The following is a 19,472-nucleotide window of genomic DNA, read 5'->3' as shown; positions in this document are numbered from 1 at the left end:
TTCTGCCTGATATTTTCTTGACATTAATTGATCAACGACGCTGACCCGGCAAGAATCGAAAAATTAGACCAAGGTGATTGTTGGCCTGGACTGACCCTGGATTGCACCGCTCCTATCGCTGCGCGTCTGTCTGTCAGCCGGCCGTCACTTCGCAACTTCATCCGCGCCATTCCGCCACCTTCCCCCCTTCCTCACCGCTCGTCCTATATCATCTCGTCGACCTCCCACGCCGCCTTTATCGACGTTGTCGATTATGCGATATCACTTTCGCGGCTTATCACCATCATTCTTTCCCTGCTAGCCCGTTCTGCAGTCGTCCCTCACTATTGCGTATGCTTTTCGACTTATGACGCGCATGATCGTCCTTGCTGGGGCTCCGGAGCAGTCCAAGCTCGATTGGAGTGAGAAGTCGCTCTCACCCGTCACTCACCTTGAGGATGTATCCCAATCTGCGAATTCCAACTCCTCTACCCCCAAAGGTTTCACTGCTTCATGGCGTCAACTCAATACCGAGAAACTTCAAATGCGTCCCGTTCTCCCCAAGCTCGAGATAGGTCCTCGACCAACTGAGGCTGCCGATACCCAAGACACCGAATTCTTTGCTCCGTCAGAATTCGTGGCTCAGGAGTCGCCCGGTAGTGATGTTAGTGGCGACGAGTCCAACCCATCCGGTATCTCCACCGATTCCTCACCTGAAGCTCTGGCCGATTTCTACAACCACTCCTTCACCATTCATGAGGCAATTCCATCCACCGACAAATCCTCGATATTCGATGCGCCGCCACAGACTCCAATATACGAGTCCTCCCAGGACATGGCTCCTGCCCCAACCACCCCCGGGGGCGGCATAATTCGCACACCCTCACAACGGCGCCTCAGCCAAGCACCTCGCCCAAACAAACTTACCGATCTTTCGTTCATTCCTAATGCCGCTTACCTCAACTCCATTCAACCACAAACCGTCACGGTCAACCTCATCGTTGGAGTGCTGGCCATTTCCCTGCCTCGCCGGGTCACTACTGGCAAAGCCTACAACCGGCCTCGGCAGCAGGAGCTCGTTGAGCTGACCGTCGGCGATGACACCAAGACTGGCTTCAACGTCACCTTGTGGATGCCGCCCAACATGCATGTCGGATGGCGGGACCGTGATGATGCCGAGCAGATCACCAGTCCCACTGGTGCGCGGAGTAACTTGCGGCGTGCGGTCAAGGAGATTCGGCCGCGGGATGTTGTCCTGCTGCAGCACGTTGCACTGAGCTCGTACCGTGGCAAGGTCCATGGACAGAGTCTCAGAGGCGATGTGACGAAACTAGATTTGCTATTCCGGAAGAAAGTCGATGATGACGATCTGCAGGGGTGCTATACGGCGAGCAATCTAAGAAACCCAACCGACCTGCAGCTGAAGAAAACAAAGGCTGTGCGAGATTGGCTGGTAGAGTTTGTGGGTGATGTGGATGGGGCAAGGGCCCGAAGCAAGAAGGGCAAGAAAGGGAGGATGATGCTCCCTGACGACACGCAGTAGATCGAGGGATTGCCTTTATTGATACCCAGAACCAAGTGTGGCGAGTCGCTAGACCACTAATTCCAAGCAGCAGGAGACCGTGAGCGGAGGGCGAAAGCTGTAACATTAGCATCAGTGATATGGGCATACGAGACCATGAGAACCCACCCTACCCCTCCCCCGGGGATGTCGACACAAGCGTCTGCGGCGTTTTTGATCTTTTGGAAAGTTTTGTGTTCCTGTACGTGTGCCTGTCAATGTCATGTCATGTCATGTAGCGAAACGGCGTCTCCGATTAGCATTGCAAATACATACATCAACCCTGGCCATTTCCATTTCACACCACAAACGTCGCTTCGAGTCTTTTTTTCGGATGGGTTCTTTTGGGATGAGTTCGATCATCTGGTGCCAACATCGCTGTGTCTTTGTAGATCTAGCTGGAGTCAAGAAACAAGGGAAAAGGAAAGGGAGTCGAGAGTCGGCTTCATCGATTGTTGGAGGAGAAAGGAAGCGGTTAGTGTGGACCAGCAACCAGGTAGACAGGTAGCTAGCTAGCTAGCATAGCACCCTCATGTACTGTAGCGAGATAAAGATTTCGAATCATAAAAGGTTGACAACGTCGTACAAATACATGGCGAGCATCGCTGGGGTGAAGTGATGTCGATGGGGGAGAGCAAAAAGGATTGACTGGGGGTGGGATCAAAGAATTATAAGGCGGGTTGGACACGATCTCTTGTCACATGTCAGGGAATTGCTGGTGTTTTTGTTGGGGGTCCCCAGCGGTCAGGGAAGCGCGGTTGGTGCTGGCTGTGCTGTGCGCAATGATGGTTTCTGAATGATGGCAGTAGGGGTGCGAGACGAGAGAAGAGGATTGGGGGAGTCGAAAGAGCAAGCAAGGTGTTGAGGACGGTCGCGTGCCACTGTCTCGGGACTTTGATACCCCAGGAAGGAGGATGAGTGGGAGTAGGAGTAGAGGAGGGCTTTGTCTCGCCTAAATACGGACTACCCAAGCGCAACACTTTTTCCGGGGAGGACCGCCAGGTGCAGATCTCTGGGGAAATGGTGCCGGTAGCGTGTCCCTCCGGACGGAGTGGTGTATGGGAAAACTGGGGTAGAAAGAACCGAGTGGTGCGGTTGGCTTTCTGGGAAAGGAGCCAGAGAGCACGAACGGAGTACGGAGTACGGACTAGATCTGGTAGGTTGCAATTGACTTCGCATGTGGCCTGCTGGTAGCTTTTTCAGAGCAGGGGTTGGTGGGAGCGAGTGGGTTTCGATGGGCTGTCGGGACTTTCACATGTCAGAAGCTGGTAGAAAATGAGGGATCTGCGGCCCGGTGTTCACTTGCGTGGCCCGGGTTTTGGGTTCGAGTGTGCGAGAGTAAGGGTCAGGAGGTGGAAATGCATTTTCATGTCAGAGCTGATGCGGTACTGTAGTTTGGCTGCGTGATGTAAGGATCGAAATATGTATTGGATTGTTGACTTGTGGTTCAGCGCGGGCTGTTCGTGCTGAGCGGTGGCAGAGTGGCACCGATGCCGGCACCAACACCAAGACTGACATGTGCAAGCATTAGTAGGCCAAGTGTATGATTACATGTGGCCACGCATTGAAGTAGCAAGATGCTCAGAAAGACCCTGATGTTGATTGAGGTAGGACTTCCGGACAGAACCAGCAGACCTGGTGAGAAGATGAGGCTCGGCTCCTATTGGATGTCGTGTCGGGCCGGGCCTGTTGAGGCCTCTACTCTGTCTTGATGACCTACCTCTAATGATGACTCTGCGATGAGCGGTGATGTCGTTCTCAGCAGTTTCTGCAGCGGGACCGAGACTATGCCGCCCGAACGGTGAATGTTACCGAGCGTTGTCCTTCGCATGAGCATAGAAAGGGACTCTGGCGTTGGCATGGTGGCTAAATCAACGGCTCCAGGGTCTTGTCCCTAGTCTCGTGTGCATTAATTCCCTTTCCGGAAGATTACACGAAGTAGAAAAAGTCACATATTGTCAGCACCTATTTGGACGCGGAGCACCACGCACCACAATCGATATAACAGCTATTGGGCGGCAGAACATGCGTCCGCGAACCTTTTGGAGTCTCAGAAAGCGGCTGTAACTTGGAGACGCAGAATATTCAGCCGGAGGTCTTGGTTGAGTATGTAGAATCTTGACCATCTTGGCAACCGGGTGATTGGCGAGCGAGAAATTTTACCTTGACATTCTTCGCAGGGGAGGTTCTGCGGAGCAGTACCGGTTTGATTGATAAATGGTCCTCGTACACCGGAATTGGCTTATCGCAAAGGGCCAGCTTGCCGCCATATGGGTCAGCTCGAAGCCCAGGCTGAAAACCAACACAAAGTGCCCCGACTACGCTGTGTTGTAGCTTTGATGTGGCTGTGTATACACACTTACCTCTCGCCTAGAGCAGCGGTTCGCTTAGGGCTCTTAGCATCATCCTCAGAGCGCAGATGGAGGGGCATAGAGGGGCTTCGCTGGGACGCCGAGCTCATCTGCACCTGGGTACGGGTTTGTGCAGCCAATGAACCGCAGACACGCACCGTTTGCGCCAAGATATGGATATAGTGTGACCATGTACAACGAGTCAAAAGACACCCTAGACGCTGCCCGGCGTGCAGATGCGTGAGATATGAGGATCCGTGCACGCAATAACCATTTCGGGCGGATGCTGAGGCACGTTTTGAGCGGTGGGGGGGTGGCTTAGGCAGTTACAATGCCCCGCTGTCAATTTGAAAGCAGGTGAGGCCACAGTGAGCAAGTGGTGAGCGTAGCTGCGTTTGGGTCGGATTTCGTTTGTTTGCCAGAAGTCACAGTTCTGTTTTTCTTAACTGTTGCCAGATCGACGAGCCCGCACCTGCTCAATTTAGGCAACACTGCATCCTCTTTCTGAGTTGCACCTTTCTCGACCTCGCCAGCCAGTAGGTAAACTCACTCATCAACACTCCTGAACTCTGCGAAACCGTTCCGCCCCTCATCACCTCGACACCACCATCAAGATGGGTTTCCTCGACAAGTTGAAAGAGAAGATGGACGATTTGTTGGACGATGACAAGAACAAGCCACGTAAAAACCTCCCATGCCCACACTTATCGAACAGCATCTGACTCTCTGTAGACGACCAGACTCGTGGCCAGTCCGATTCCTACTACGGCCAGCAAGGTCATCAAGGCTACGGTGGAGGTCCGCCGCCACCACCTCAAGGTCATGGTCCGCCACCGGGTGGCCCGCAGCTCCCTCCAGGATGGACCCAACAGTGGGACCAGAACTCGAACCGCTGGTAATGTTGCTGTCGCTGGACATATGACATCTGAGCTGACTGTGGGTGAAGGTACTACGTCGAGCAAGCGACCGGTAGAACCCAGTGGGACCCGCCCGCCTTCTCACCTGGTCCGGGATATGGTGCCCCACCGCCAGGCGCTCCCTACGGGTAAGCAGAACAGTCTAGTCATTTAGGATATCACTTACCGTATCCTAGTCACGATCAGTCGCGCGGTGCTTTCAGTCCTCCCCCTCAGCAAGGTTATGGCTATCCGCAGCAAGGCTATCCTCAGCAGGGCTACGGTCATCCTCCCGGGCCTGGATACCCTCAAGGTCAATACCTCACCGAAGAAGAGCAGAAGAAGAAGGGTATGAACCCCATGGTTGCCGGTCTAGGAGGAGCCGCTCTCGGTGCAGCTGGTGGTGCTTGGATCGCGCATGAGATGACCGAAGACGATAACAACAACACCGTCACTAGTACCACGTACGCATCGGCACCACCTCCCGGTGGCGACCCGTACGGTTATGGTGCCGGTTCAGGCATTGCGCCGCCGCCCCCCGAGGCTGATCCGAACCTGTCAGGCAGCGACCGCGAGTCTATCGGTGAAGCAGGCGACGATGTTCGTGACGCTCAACAGGAATACAACGAGGCTCTGGCGAGTGGTAGCTCTTCCGACATCGAGGAAGCGCGAGAGGATTTGGCCGAGGCTCATGAAGATAAGTCACTTCCCATGCGGGTTGAGTAAAAGAATGCTGACAGCCATCTACAGTACCAGTCAGAAGTGGAGGAAGGTAAGAGTTCCTAACCCTGTTGGACCTGGATTTTTTGCATCGTGCATCGGCGCCGTCCAGACCTTCTTTGAAGATTGAAGCCGCTAACAAGAACCCGCGGGCAACACAGCCTACGACTAGGTATAGCTCCAGCTCCATGATCCCCGAGACGGTATTCGCGGACATGCAGAAGCACATGAGGTGAGAGCGGAATGCAGAGTCAGGCTGCGGCATTTGCAAGGGCATTTGCAAGGTCAAGTGAGGACATGGGCAGTGTACAACCACGTGATAGATTGAGTAGAAGGGAGAGCTCGAAAATCACTGGGCATCAGCTGATGCAGAATGAGAAACACAACGGCTGTGGCGTCAGCTCAAGGTGCTATTTTGATCGGTCCAATGTGGCTGTGAAGTAAGGTTTCTGAACCGCTTCCCACTGCCTGTTCCAGACCGTACCGATGTCTTTGTATGCTCGCAGACTAAGGAAATCCAGAATCTCTCGACATCGACTCTAGCTGCGAGTTATGTGCAAAAGCGCGGCTAGCATACCGCGACTACGAAGTTAGTGATCCAGGGCGTGGTCACGGGCTCTGTAAAAGGGGCCAGTTAAGGCAAGCGAAATTTTGCCTGGAAATTGCCCGGGAAATTCTTTGGCGGGGTTTACGCGGCACAGCGAGGAAACAGGGTAAACAGGGTAAACAGGGGGTATGAAGCCTTGCCCTATCGATAACCGGAACGGACACGTAGCATTCAGATATTGCTGTGCACCGGGAAGCGGCGAACACTGTGCATACACTTGCACTTTACTGCCTCCTAAGTTAGATCTGGTCTTCAAATTGGGACAAGCACCCAGACTCCTGACCGCTGTTTCCCTCATCACTTGCACACCACAGTCTAGCCATTCCTTGAGAAGTCTCTTTGGAGCACTGTCCGCTCGCTCAAAACGTGAACCGCACACTTCGCTCCACCTTCCGCACTCCTTTGTTACCAGCTTCATCTACCTTTCGCGCAACGGCCGCAGCAGCTGCAACAACACTTTTGTCCTCTCTCAAACTTCTCACACACATTCAAGATGAAGGCTCTCATTCTAGTTGGCGGGTAAGTCATCTCTGCATGGTGTCTCACTTCCACCACGCGACGCCCTCGCAATGCCCTCGCTCCGACGTGCTAATGAGTGATTCAGGTTCGGAACCCGTCTGAGGCCCTTGACCCTGACATTGCCCAAACCGCTTGTCGAATTCGGCAATCAGAGCATGATTAGCCACCAGTTATCAGCACTGGCCGCTGCCGGTGTCACAGACGTGGTCCTAGCGGTGAACTACCGGCCAGATGCCATGCAGAGCGCACTCAAGAAGTACGAGGAGGAATACAACATCAAGATTCACTTCTCAATCGAGTCGGAACCATTGGGAACCGCCGGTCCACTTAAGCTGGCTGAGAAGGTTCTGGGGAAGGATGACAGCCCTTTCTTTGTCCTCAACGCCGATGTCATCTGCGAATACCCGTTCGAGCAGCTGGCCGCCTTCCACAAGAAGCACGGAGATGAGGGCACCATTGTTGTTACAAAGGTCGAGGAGCCTTCCAAATACGGTGTCGTCGTGCATGCGCCCAACCACCCTTCCAGGATTGATCGCTTCGTTGAGAAGCCCGTCGAGTACGTTGGTAACCGCATCAACGCCGGTCTTTACATCCTAAACCCCTCGGTCCTGTCCCGAATCGAGCTCAGACCTACTTCCATTGAGCAAGAGACTTTCCCCGCCATCTGCGCTGACGGCCAGCTACACTCCTTCGACCTCGAAGGCTTCTGGATGGACGTTGGTCAGCCCAAAGACTTTCTCAGCGGAACCTGCCTCTACCTCTCCTCACTGGCCAAGCGCCAGCCCAAGAAGCTTGTCAGCAACAGCGAGCCTTACGTCTATGGCGGCAACGTCATGGTTCACGAGACAGCCAAGATTGGCAACAACTGCCGCATCGGCCCCAACGTCGTCATTGGTCCTGGCTGCGTTATTGGTGACGGTGTCCGTCTACAGCGGTGCGTTCTCCTAGAGGACAGCAAGGTCAAGGATCATGCCTGGATCAAGAGCACCATCGTTGGCTGGCACTCTACTGTCGGCCGCTGGGCTAGACTGGAGAACGTGACCGTGCTCGGTGACGATGTAACCATTGGCGATGAGATCTACGTCAACGGTGGCAGCGTGCTACCTCACAAGAGCATCAAGGCCAACGTCGAGGGTGAGTCAGATCAAACAGTATCTTTGTCCAAACTAACAGCCAGCAGTACCATCCATTATCATGTAAACGCCTATACTCGTTTACCAGCTGATACGACGAATCTTCACTCCAACTACTATTTGACCCTTTCCTTGATGTGTTTGTATCATGCATGGCGATCAGAGCGAACGGCCGGCATGAGGGTTGTGCCCGACTCGAGGTTTTTATGGTTCGAGCAGCGACATGGTTTTGCCGGGGATCAAGGGGCATAGATCGACTTTTAGAGCACCCAAGCAGCTTGTGTTTTGACGGACATCCAAAAAGTGAAAACGAATTGAGCATGGGGAGGGCGGCGCGAGACATGATGGATGGATGCCACGGCAGTGCTCCCAGCGTGAGCTACACGTGGTGCGAGAAGCTACCGATGTGCACACAGTGCTGCTGTGTATAGACAGACACACATCGCTAACAATCAATGCTTTTTGTCAAAAAGCTGATAAGATCGAGTCACGTTGTCTCTTTTTGGTTCCGTATTGACTCGTTAGACAAGCATCACATGGCCGCCCGTCGAAGTCTCTCTCTCTCTCTCTTCCTCTCGCTTGCACCGCATTTCCTGTTTTGTCTGCTATTATTTATGCTCACTTCCAGGCTTCAGGCTTTGTACAGCGTGTCCAGGTACGCAACCACGACCTTCTCCACCACGCTCTTGTCCGGCAGACTGCCCGCCACGCCGTACAGTTGCGCGGTGTTGCCCTTCTTGATGGCCTCGCCCTTGCTGATGCGGTCGCGCACTTTCTCCTTCTCCTCCTTCACGCACGCCACAAGATCGGCGATCAACCCGTCGACGACGCCGTCGGCGCACATCGGCAGCGTGACCGCCACGTGCAAGCCCGGCGGGTCCTGCAGCGAGTTCAAGTGCCAGTCGCGCCGGCCCATGGCGTCGCCGATCTCGTAGATGTCGAGGGCGGGATCCTTGGCGCGGAAGGCGACGACCGAGACCAAGGGGTCGCCGATGACTTGCAGCGCGTCCTTGAGGTCCGGATGCTCGGTGATGGCGTTCTGCAGCGTGGCGCGCGTGGCCACGATCTTGTTGGTCGCTGCCACGTAGCCGCTCTTGCCCACGGAGAGCATGCTGGCCCAGCAGCCGGCGATCAGCGCGCCGGGTCGGGAGCCTGCGATTGAGGGTGAGCCGTACACGCCGCCGGACCATGAGGGCGCCACGAAGTATTGATACTGCCGTAGGAGCGGGGTGCGGTACAAGATGCAGCTGTTGCCCTTGGGCGCGAAGCCGTACTTGTGCGTGTCAACGCTGATGGAGGTGACGCCCGGGGCACGGAAATCGAAGGGCCCGGCGGGCTCAGGGAATCCGGCGGCCGAGAGGCACGGGATCAGGAAGGAGCCGAGGCAGCAGTCGACGTGCAGGGGGGTTGAGTGTGAGAGAGCGAGCTTGCTGAGGGCCGGTATTGGGTCGATGATACCATGAGGGTAGTTGGGGCAAGAGCCCACAAGAAGGATGGTATTGGGGTTGATGAGGCGACGGACATGTGGAATAGAAACGGTGTAGGCTGGTGCAGGGCAGGGAGCGAGATGGACCTTGATCTTGAAGTATTCGGCCGCTTTCTGGAAAGCTGCGTGGCCGGTTTGCGGGATGATCATTTCGGGAGCCGTTACGTTGCGTTCGTGGTAGGCTTTGTTACGCGCAGAGAGAACAGCCATGAGAATGGACTCGGTTCCACCGGAGGTGGTGGCACCCGCGGCGGTTGGAGGTGCGTTGAAGAGTGATAGGACCATGGCGACGACTTCGGCTTCCATCTTGCGGACGGCAGGAAAGACGTCGGCGTGGATGGGATTGGAGACGGAGAAGAGCTGCATGGCTTCATGTTGCAGCGCTATCAGGTCAGAGCCACCGTGGTAGACGGCACCTGAAACTTTGCCTTCTTCCCACCGGGTGCGTTTGGCCGCAGCGAGGGCGGAGAGCTCGCTACGGAGATGTTCTGCGGTCCATGGCTCGGCGGGAAGGATGACGTTGCGCGTCGTCGAGGGAATATTGGACGCGATCCTTGACTCTATGTCTTTCCTGGTTGCTATGATTTGCTTTTCCACCTGGCCACGGACGCCGGGTGCTTTGAGAAGTAACCGGTAGGTGCGCTTGCGGAGGGCGCGGTACAAGAAAACGAGGGAGCCGAAGAAGCCATAGCCTCGCAGGAAGTAGAACGATTTCCTCGATATCCGCAGCACGAAGAGTAGGAATATGAGGTTGCGCAGACTGAGAATGGTCAGTTCTGGTATGCGGAACGCAGGCAGAAAGCATGTGAAACTCACAGATCCAACGTCCTGCTGAAGCTCTTCAGCCGGGAGACTTGGGTCGGCTGCTTGAGCTTGCTCTGAAGGCTCACGGGTAATGGTGACGAGCCCATCTTGAGCGGCTGTGGGTGTCTCAGGAAACAACGCAACGCAGCGAACGGTTGCATTCAGAAAAAGACCTATATGTCATGGGTCCTTCAGGCTCGGTTTTCGGCTATCGTGATGGAATACGAAATACGGCGGGGTACTGGGTTTTTATTACGAATCTTACCACTGTGATGCGCCTCAAGAATCCAATGAAGAACATGGGATGACAGCTGCTCGGTGCATTTAGCAAAGATTTGTTCGTCCATTTGCCATCTGCTCGTCTCTAGCATGCTACATGTAACACGCAAAGCAAAGGCATATCGGTGCCTGGTGAGGATCCCCGCTCCGTTTTCCAAGCCAATACCGCCCACAGTCGCCTTTTCTCTGTAGAGTAACAATGGGAGCATTAGGCAGCGATACCGTTAGCCTTGGCCTTCTTGACGACCTTTTCGGTGTGAACTTGGTCATCAACAACCTCATCGAGTGCTCTCTTCTCGGGAACAGCGGCGTCCTCTTGCATCTTCTCCTCCAGCGCCTTTCTCTCCTTGTCCGTCATATTAGGCAGAAGGACCGAGCCAGCCGGGTTGGTCTTGCCAGCCACGATATTGCGGTGGAAGGCGTGAATAATTGAATCGGCATCGTCAATGGCGATAGGTCGGATATCTGCTAATCTCTTAATGGCGGCAGTACACTCCTTGTACTGCGCATCAGTCATTTCGATGTTGAGTTGCTGAGCACGAGACTTGATAGCATTCCAACCCGTCAGACGAGAAGCGAAATGGATGTATCTGTTGATGCCGAAATCTGAGGGATCGATAATTTCATATGTGCTGGGGTTCGCCAGGATAGCCTTAGCATGGATGCCGGCCTTGTGGGTGAAAGCACAGAAACCGGTGATGGGGTTATTAAATGGGATGTTGACGGCCACCGCCTCGGCAACAAGCTCTTCGATCTCCTTGATCTTCTCGAGCTTGTACTTGCTCTTGACATAGTCACGATCCGCGGCAATCATGCGGGCCATAAGACCTCCAAGAGATGTAATGCCGTTACGCTCGCCGATGCCAAGGACTGAGGTGTCGACATGTGTAGCGCCAGCCTCGAGAGCACAGTAAGCGTTGGCGATGGCGCAGCCCGTGTCATTGTGCAGATGGATCTCAATGTCGCAGCTCACGACACCACGAAGCGTTCTAACCAGGTCATAGACTTGTCGGGGAGAAGCGCAGCCGACAGTGTCGGCGATACCAACACGGTTGACACCAACCTTGTCGACAGCCTGGTAAAGCGAGAGCAGGTCGACCAGATCAGATCTGAACGAGTCTTCGGATGAAAAGCGGATCTCGATGCCCTTGGACTTGACATATTCAATCACCTCGATGGCGGTCTTCTTGATGTAGGCCATGTCCTTGCCATGGGAGTGCTCGCGGAGGAACGAGGAAGTGCCAATGACAACATCGACACCGTCGACACCAGTCTCGACAGCAATCTTGGCATCTTCCATATTGCATCGGATATGTGTCAGAATCTTGGACTTGAGGCCGAGCTTGCAGATGGCCTCGCAATCCTTGCGAGACGCCTCCGAAGCGGCGGGAGAGGTCAGCTCGATATAGTCGGCGCCAAACTCGTCCAAGGCCTTTGCGATCTCGATCTTCTTGTCGAGGTCGAAGTAGGCATTGGCAAACCTGAGAAGGGTGTCAGTATGCTTCCGTGTCATAGTTGCTCCGAGACGTACTGCTCGCCTTCTCTTAGAGTGCTCTCAATGACTTGAAAGCGGGAGACATTGCTGAGGAAATCGCCAACTGGCTGATATGGGTTTCTTGATTGTCTGGGAGTAGCTCGTGTGATGTCAACGCCGACGAATTCTGATCGGGCTGCTGAAATTAGTCACAAGTCGACAGATACTGTCACAGCAGCTTTACATACATCCATTAGTGCCATTGGTATGACCATTGACGCCGTTGATCTGGGTGTCGTCTGCCGGAGGGCACATATTGGGCGGTGAAGAAAAGGTCGTTTGCTAGGATGGAGACGGGCGCGATGGGAGAGATAGAGGTTGATATATGCTGAATCGAGTGACAGAGTACCTTTATGTACCTGAGTAAAGGTTTGTCTCGAGGGTATTTGAGTCAGAAAGAAAGTACTGCGCAGGGTGAACCAGAAGAAAAAAGCGGGTTGGGAACTGGTGCGGTACCATCTCACTCACGGTCAAGCGCAGCTCCCCGATCTCGCTGGGCACGCTTCGGCTTTTTCGCATGCGGGGAGGAACCCAAGCGCCAGAGGGAAAAAATTGCGTAGTGCTGCAAGGCTGGCGAGCTCTGCTTGGCTTAGCTGTATTCGGAAAGACGTAGCCTTGCGCACATAAGCCAATCTGCTTCGAGTCTTTATCATCGCGATGGTATGGATACTGTCCCATACGACCCTCTCTCTTCATCCCGCTACAAGTCCAGAGCATGGTTCTCTTCATTATGTGATAGTCTGTAGTCCAGCCCTACTTATTATGCTCTAGGTATGCTTGAGATCAACCGCCGGATCTGAGACATCAGATGCTTCTCTTCCTGTGAGGCTGGTCATCATCATCCCCTTTCCGCAGATACCAGCCTCCTCTTCTGACTCTACTCTTGAGAATGCCCTGGTGTCAAATGGTGTTCCGTCTTGCTCTGTTGCGGAGCTACCGAGACGGACGGGTCCTGACTGGTCGTGGCCTCGACTTTTCGCACTTCGTGACAGGCCAGAGCCCCCATTATAATAAACAGTCCCTGTGGCTCTGCTGTTGTTGCGTGAACTTGTCACGAAGAGTCTTAACGATGGCAGGCATGCGGTGATGATAGCTGCGGTGTTTTCGAGCAGCGAGTAAAGCTGGAACCGGATGACGTTCACTACTCCTGTGACAGGGTTGCAGAGAACCAGTCTCAAAACGCCAAAGATGATCGGGACCAGGGGCAGCAGGAAAATGATGACGAGTATAACCTTCTGTTGTCGCGTCGTTCGCAGTTTCCAGAGCAGCGGAAAAGGAATGAGAAGAATCAAGACGTCGCCAGCGATGTCGCTTCCGGCCGAGAACAGGAAGACAAGATTCGACAGATACATATGATAGGAGTCCGCACAGCCGGCTACAGCGGTGTTAGCCACTATGCTCTTGGGGAATTCTTCGGTCCACTCACACAGTTTGAAGAAGTTTTGAGGCGATCCACAGGCGAAGAGCTGTACGAATATCGTGACGATATAGGTCGATGCGGTCACGGCCAACATGATGTACCAGAATATTCGAACCTTGGTGTGGACTGACTCGAACAGACGCCAGAAGAATATCAGCAGCGAGAATTTCACCAGCCAGAGTGTGGTCCAAAGCAGCAGCAATAACGCGAATTGAAACTGCAAGAAGGTCTGAGCGCTGGCCACCATTTGCGTAGAAGGCGTGCCTCCAGCTTCTAGCACCAGCTTGAGCCTCTCGATATCGTACATGTACGGAATTGCGAGCTGACAAACTGCCACGGCACCAGCATGGCAGACAATTGCCGCAAATATCAGCCAGTCGTTGCTGAATAGTCTCTTGCTGTTGCGGTACTGCACCCAAGTGCGTAGGGTGACAAAAAAGAAACAGGCGACGAGCTCGATCCAGATCAGAGCCTACATTGATCAGTGCAAAATCCGAAGCCGCGCAGGAAGACTCACCGAAAGAGCCAATTGACTTAAGTCTGGTTGGAACGGTGGCACGACTACATCCTGCCTCTTTACAGTAGTCAGGTTTTCCATCATGATATAGTTCTCCAAGTGGGCAGATGGTGATGACTCGGAGGAAGAGTTCCTATCGAGAGCATCATTTTGATATACACAGGTCGCCTGGCCAGAGCTGAGAGGCACTCTGGGTAGCCAGGTTCGTGATGGACATGCTACTTTGGCGGATCACCGTGTCCGGGAAAACATCTGACCTGATCACCGCACCACTCTCCAGCCAGCACCAAGGATGGATGCTCTATGCTAACAGCAAGGGGCTGGCAGTTCCGTGAAAAAGGGTTTGACTTGGCCAGTGCGGACTGATGATTTACCGGAAGTTGAGATACGGACCACAACAAGCCCTGTTCGCATTCCACTTCTCCGCGTCCAGCCTCCAGCCTCCCGAGCGGGCCGGGATGCTTGGAGTATATCGCAAAATCCTGGCTGCGTTCCATGCGTGGATCGGCGTCACAAGCGTATGTTAGCGAACAATTCTGGCTGGGTAGCATATGCAAGGGGCCGAGGCTGCAGACCGACTCATATTGGAGCCAGACGGGCGGCGGGCCTTTTTGCTCGATTCGAGCATGTGCCAGGAAGAGAATCCAAGAGGATTGAGAGGAACGACGGGTCTTCTAATAACGTGATGGCGTAGCTGGGTCGGGTCCAGCGAGCGACTCCCGCTGTCAAAACGAGTCAAACATGACTTCAAGATGTTCGAAAAGGCCAAGACAGCAAGGCAAGGGCGTCAGACGACTACTTAGACTATCCTTTCGAGTTTTCATTATTTATGTCACTTCTATGGTGGTCATCCGCGCCGTCCCATCGGTCAGAGTGTTCGGCAAGCTCTCCAAAGCCTGACGACCTTTCAACCGCTGTCAATGGCAATATTGACAAGTTGAAGCGCCTGTCAACTGCAATGGGAAATTATTTGTGCAGCTCATCGCTCTTTGGGCTTCGGATATGCAGTCCTCAGGCCCCTTTGATGCTATGTGTGTCGTGCACTATACACAGCACAATGCAAGGTCTGTGATCAGTCCTGTCTTGACCGTGCTGAAGCCAATGTCTTCGTAACTGCATGCTGTCGCGCTCATAAACTTGGACTCCCATGAAGCTGACCCTGTGCCTGACGATCACCTCCACTTCGCCATGCACTTCAAATCCCCAGCATTGATCACCGCCATTTCTTTTACCTTGGGCAGCAACGCGCAAGTCCTCGGCTTCTGGAACCGCCCAGCGTTCTCTGCATGCCCCAGCATCTCCCCCGGCCCAGCAACGCTGCAGCAGCTGTCTGAGCTACCACTGGCCTTCCGTCCCGACCCCGACACCGAGTCCGCCATCCGCCAAACCCTGTCCCTCTACCCCTTTGCCGTCGACGGGCGCAACTTCGACGCCCTTGACAGGATCTTCACGCCCAATGTCCGCACCAACTACTCGGAGCCCATCAACGAAGTGGTCGGCCTCACGAACATCAAGGCCGCCATCGCAGCCGGACTCGACAATTTTGCCGCCACGCACCACTCGTTCGGCACGCAGTACATCGTCCGCTGCGCCAAGGACAGTGCGATTTCCGTGACGTACTACACCGCCAGCCACTACTTCCATCCCAGCAAACCGGCAGAGATACAGAACGGCTCAGAGGTGTTGTACGCGACGGGGAGGTACGAGGATACGTGGGAGCGGCAGGGGGACGGCGGCTGGAAGATCGCGAATCGGAACTTGGTGTATCAAGGTCCTCTGATCTATGACCGCTGAAGCCACACGGTCCACGGGGCCATAAGGCACTTTTTTGCACCGAAGGATAAAAAAGCCTTGACGATAGCCGTGGGACTTTTTGTTTGGCTTCCGCGCGTGGTGAGAAAAACAAACTTATGTATTAAGACTCAACACTTCGTTGCTGAGTCTTTGGTTACGACTTAATCAGCTTCCACGAATGAAGCAAACTTGAGCCTCCGTCCAATTGCTTTCTCTCCCCTCTCCCCTGGCATCCTCCCCCTTCCCAAGCCCCTCTCTCCTACGTCTCCTCCCTCCCTTGTCCCGTTCTCATCACACCGATGCCTCCCCCAACAGGCCCCCAACACAGCACCAGCACGCCTAAATCCCCTAGGAGGAGGACGGCGAGGAGGTGGGGGAGTAGGGGATGGGGATGGGCTGAGTTGAGAAGGGAGAGAGGAAGGGAAAGGTTGATGTTGGGGTCTCTGGGTCAGAGAGAGGAGGCTTCAATAGACGGCCGGAGTCGGTTGGATGGCAGTTCCTTTCTTTTACCTGTTTGTTATGAGCTTTGTGTAAAGTTGGGTTGCGTGACATTGGGCTGCGTGACATTGGGCCGCTTTTCGTTGGCTGACTCGGCGGTTTGTCAGAGAGTGGTTGTGAAGCCAGCGGTCGCGGAAAATCTTGCGTGAGAGGCAGCTACTCTGACGTCCGAGACATGGACTGTTCCAATCTGAGGGGCTGCTCTATGGAAGCCATATGGGTAGAGGTTTTTGGTTTCGACGCATCGAGAGTGACTGAATGACACTGAGAAAGATTGCCTGCGGGCTTTTTTCACACACACACACGCAGCTCATTACAGACCATCTAGTCACGGTAGATTGGCAAGCATGCGCATTCAACAATGATCGACTTCTTGTGCTGCTTGCTTGAACTGCTGGCATCGGCTCAGCGGTATCCTCTCGACTGAGTGCAGCACCATTTCCCCCCGCTGAGTAAGCACCCCCGTCTCGCCCGTGTCCATCTACACCGCCACAGAGCTTACCACCAGCCACTACGGAGTATTCTCCAGCCTCACAGCTTCGCGTTGCCGACTTCCAGACTCTGACCTCTCGCCAAGGAATCAACAGACCTCCTTTTTATCTAAACCTCGAAGAAACCGTTTCAGATCCCATATTTTTAGTCAGATTCTCATCTCAGCAAAATCTCTGCCAGAAGCCCTTTTAGCACTCGAACCCGCGAACCAGTTAAGCTGTTGCAATATAACACTCGGTACCACTGTCTCAGCATCAAACCTCGTCAACTCTCAACCTAGTCCTTTTTCCCCCCCGAGGGCATCCATCCCATCTAGATTCGTGAAAGCCCACTCTCCGCCGTTTCAGTCAGACCCCTGACTCTCGCTGTTCCAAGCCACACGCGCCCGCGACTCCGAACTCCGTGACCTTCTCGAACTTCTCGGTTCATTCTGCGCCTCTCCGAATCTCATCAAAATGCCCCAAAGTAAACTTTCCTGCCACGCTTTGTCCTTTGTTCTCCCCCCTGCAAGTTCATAGCGATTTCATGACTTCCGTGACGTTCGGGCGAGGGGGCCGGGATCGATCTCGAAACCCCGACTAGGCCTCTCCAGGAGATCATCGCCGAACGACTTTTGGCTGCGCAACATACTCCGAACAGAGTACTCCAGTAGCCTCCCTAGGAACTCTCATCAAGCCGTCTCTTTCTTGGCCTTTCCTGCGGGTACGGCGTGCTTGCTGGCGCAAACCTTGCTAAGCTCTGCATGGACCGCATGTTCAAGCTCGGTAGACTGCCCCAATTGGGACAAGGTCGACAGTAGCAAGAGACTAGAGGTAACGCTCGTGGTAGGTTTACCGTTTCAGATAGCGAGCGGTGGCTTGCTGTCTTGGACTTATGGATTCTGGCGGCTTTCTGAGACGCATGTCCGGGTACGCGGGTACCTGTGCACGTGGTAGCGCCTCTTTAGGGCGTATTCAGTGTTGCCGAACAAAAGAGGAGGCCGACCAAGAAAAGAAACGAAATAGGCAGCAAATTATCGTAGCGATCCCAATTTACAAATGAATTTCGTCGCTGTCTGTGTCTCTCGCCTATCGAAACAACGTTGTTGGACCGGTACACCGTACTTGGTTTGCCAAAGTGCAGTGTCGCAGATTAACGGCTGCAACCATCTCGCCGGAGGCCCACGATGATTGCATGCATGCATGTTGTACATCCCTCGCTGTCCCGTGTAGGTTGCAGGCGCGCCGGGGGCTCCAGGAGCGGGAGGACCCACACAGACGCCCCCCAGAGAAAGCTTGCAGCACAGTGTACCAGACTCGCCGCAATGTCTCGGAACAGATGACAGAAGCAATGACCAGCAACGGGCGTGCGAAGCAAACCAAAAAGCATGAAGCTTTTCGGTGCTTAATCCCAAGCATTTGGAACAGGCGAGTTGCGCCACGAAGTCTCTCAGGGTTCCATCCCCCGTTGACATTGAGGGAACACCCGTCTGGAGGCATCGGTTGAGAAGTGGCTGTATCATCTTCGTCGTTACCGGGTAAGCAACTCAAACTTCAAGAGATCTCCCTTCTCGATCTGCGCCTTCTTTTCTAGAAGCTCGCCAACATCCCAATTGGCACTCACGAGCCTGCCCGTCAGCCACTGCAGCTCTCCTTTGGCCCTGCTGCTTGCTACCCACACCAACCACGCACCACACAGGTCCACGCCGTCTGTCAAGTACCGCAAGAACGCGTCAGGCGTGTTGCCCTCGGCCATTTTGGTGCCGACAGCGCCCGGGTGGACCGCAAGGGCAAGCAGTCCGCCGTCCTCTGCTCTTCCATACTGCTCGCCCAAATACTCTACCATGCGGATCTGTGCCATTTTCGAGATTGTATACCCCGTGTTTGCGATGATGCCCTGTCGGATACAGCCTGCAATGCTGCCAACGGCCAGGAACAGCTTCGCTCCATTTTGAGAATCAAGGAGTAGAGGCACGAAGTAGTGTGCAACATGGTAGGTTCCCATGGCGTTGACGTCGAATGCACGCTGCACTAGTTCGGGGCTGTTCTCTGTCATTTTCATGCCGGTTATGGGCGGTGCGTAGGCTGCGTTGGGGATCACGGCATCGAGGCGCCCATAGAGATTCGTAACAGCGACAGCCAGCGCAGCCACGCTTGCGGCAGAGGCAACGTCGCACTGCTGGACATCGACCGTCACCGAGGCGTTGATGCCTCGAATACGTGCCGCGACAGCTTGCAAGTCGCTCACTGTGCGAGACGCGATGATGATGCTCTTTGCCCCAGCCCGCGCGAAGGCATACGCAATGTACTCACCAATGCCAGCACTAGCTCCAATGATACAGACTGTAAAGCTAGGTGGGAGCTTCACCTGCCGAGGATCGAGCGAGGCTGGAACAGAGCTGTGTGTCGTGGGCGTGAAGTGGTCCACGTTGCCGACACGGTGATCCGGCATGTCTCAACAGCCGTACTCCGTGGCCTGTGGGTAGACTGCGAGATGTGGCCGGAAACGCGGCTTAGGTGGTCGATGAATTTCTTCCGAGTTGCCACAGCAGTGCTCCGTAGTTCACGTCAAAGGCGTCCAAGCGAGGTAGCGAGGTAGCGAGGTGCTAGGCTTGTGCCGGCTGTGTCAGAGCGCTGCGTCCGGCGTCAGGGAGACGTTCAGGTACGGAGTACAGGACAAAGGTAATGCGAAGATCCGCGCGACCAGGCCTCTAGTGCAGGGTTGGTGAAGGTCTTTGGTGGCGCAGTGATGAGCGATGTGTATTCTCCTAGCTGCAGGACATATATCTCCTAGTTGCTGATGCGCATACCACTGTGCATTGGCGACGACGGAAGCTGATTGTAGTGGGACTTGGCTGCTGCAGAGGTGCCGCAGGTGGGAGGCGGGTGCTGGGCTATTGCTAT

At 54.5% G+C, this 19,472-nt stretch overlaps 8 protein-coding genes across 8 annotated transcripts; 4 read left to right on the top strand and 4 right to left on the bottom strand.

The window, feature by feature from the left end:
• Nucleotides 1-346: 346 nt before the first annotated feature.
• On the top strand, nt 347-1,522 carry HMPREF1541_02451 (uncharacterized protein; the record flags this gene model as incomplete). Its single annotated transcript, XM_008716806.1, has 1 exon — nt 347-1,522. The coding sequence occupies one exon, from the start codon at nt 347-349 to the stop codon at nt 1,520-1,522; it is 1,176 nt and encodes a 391-aa protein (XP_008715028.1).
• Nucleotides 1,523-4,505: 2,983 nt separating this feature from the next.
• HMPREF1541_02450 (uncharacterized protein) lies at nt 4,506-5,513 on the top strand (the record flags this gene model as incomplete). Its single annotated transcript, XM_008716805.1, has 4 exons — nt 4,506-4,572; nt 4,624-4,786; nt 4,838-4,936; nt 4,985-5,513. The coding sequence occupies 4 exons, from the start codon at nt 4,506-4,508 to the stop codon at nt 5,511-5,513; spliced, it is 858 nt and encodes a 285-aa protein (XP_008715027.1).
• Nucleotides 5,514-6,607: 1,094 nt separating this feature from the next.
• Nucleotides 6,608-7,833, top strand: HMPREF1541_02449 (mannose-1-phosphate guanyltransferase; the record flags this gene model as incomplete). Its single annotated transcript, XM_008716804.1, has 3 exons — nt 6,608-6,633; nt 6,719-7,767; nt 7,814-7,833. The coding sequence occupies 3 exons, from the start codon at nt 6,608-6,610 to the stop codon at nt 7,831-7,833; spliced, it is 1,095 nt and encodes a 364-aa protein (XP_008715026.1).
• Nucleotides 7,834-8,397: 564 nt separating this feature from the next.
• HMPREF1541_02448 (uncharacterized protein) lies at nt 8,398-10,163 on the bottom strand (the record flags this gene model as incomplete). Its single annotated transcript, XM_008716803.1, has 2 exons — nt 8,398-10,012; nt 10,069-10,163. 2 exons carry the CDS (start codon nt 10,161-10,163, stop codon nt 8,398-8,400), a joined length of 1,710 nt encoding a protein of 569 aa, XP_008715025.1.
• Nucleotides 10,164-10,543: 380 nt separating this feature from the next.
• Nucleotides 10,544-12,124, bottom strand: HMPREF1541_02447 (homocitrate synthase, mitochondrial; the record flags this gene model as incomplete). Its single annotated transcript, XM_008716802.1, has 3 exons — nt 10,544-11,816; nt 11,867-12,005; nt 12,058-12,124. 3 exons carry the CDS (start codon nt 12,122-12,124, stop codon nt 10,544-10,546), a joined length of 1,479 nt encoding a protein of 492 aa, XP_008715024.1.
• Nucleotides 12,125-12,636: 512 nt separating this feature from the next.
• HMPREF1541_02446 (uncharacterized protein) lies at nt 12,637-13,887 on the bottom strand (the record flags this gene model as incomplete). Its single annotated transcript, XM_008716801.1, has 3 exons — nt 12,637-13,244; nt 13,296-13,761; nt 13,807-13,887. The coding sequence occupies 3 exons, from the start codon at nt 13,885-13,887 to the stop codon at nt 12,637-12,639; spliced, it is 1,155 nt and encodes a 384-aa protein (XP_008715023.1).
• A 1,107-nt stretch (nt 13,888-14,994) lies between these two features.
• HMPREF1541_02445 (uncharacterized protein) lies at nt 14,995-15,600 on the top strand (the record flags this gene model as incomplete). The annotated part of the gene is made up of 1 exon (XM_008716800.1): nt 14,995-15,600. The coding sequence occupies one exon, from the start codon at nt 14,995-14,997 to the stop codon at nt 15,598-15,600; it is 606 nt and encodes a 201-aa protein (XP_008715022.1).
• Nucleotides 15,601-18,099: 2,499 nt separating this feature from the next.
• Nucleotides 18,100-19,020, bottom strand: HMPREF1541_02444 (uncharacterized protein; the record flags this gene model as incomplete). Its single annotated transcript, XM_008716799.1, has 1 exon — nt 18,100-19,020. The coding sequence occupies one exon, from the start codon at nt 19,018-19,020 to the stop codon at nt 18,100-18,102; it is 921 nt and encodes a 306-aa protein (XP_008715021.1).
• Nucleotides 19,021-19,472: the final 452 nt, after the last annotated feature.

The sequence above is a fragment of the Cyphellophora europaea genome (assembly GCF_000365145.1).
Source record: "Cyphellophora europaea CBS 101466 unplaced genomic scaffold supercont1.2, whole genome shotgun sequence".
In the NCBI taxonomy this organism is placed as follows: domain Eukaryota; kingdom Fungi; phylum Ascomycota; class Eurotiomycetes; order Chaetothyriales; family Cyphellophoraceae; genus Cyphellophora; species Cyphellophora europaea.
The sequence above is the reverse complement of the archived record's forward strand: the minus strand, read 5'-3'. Positions and strand labels throughout refer to the sequence as shown.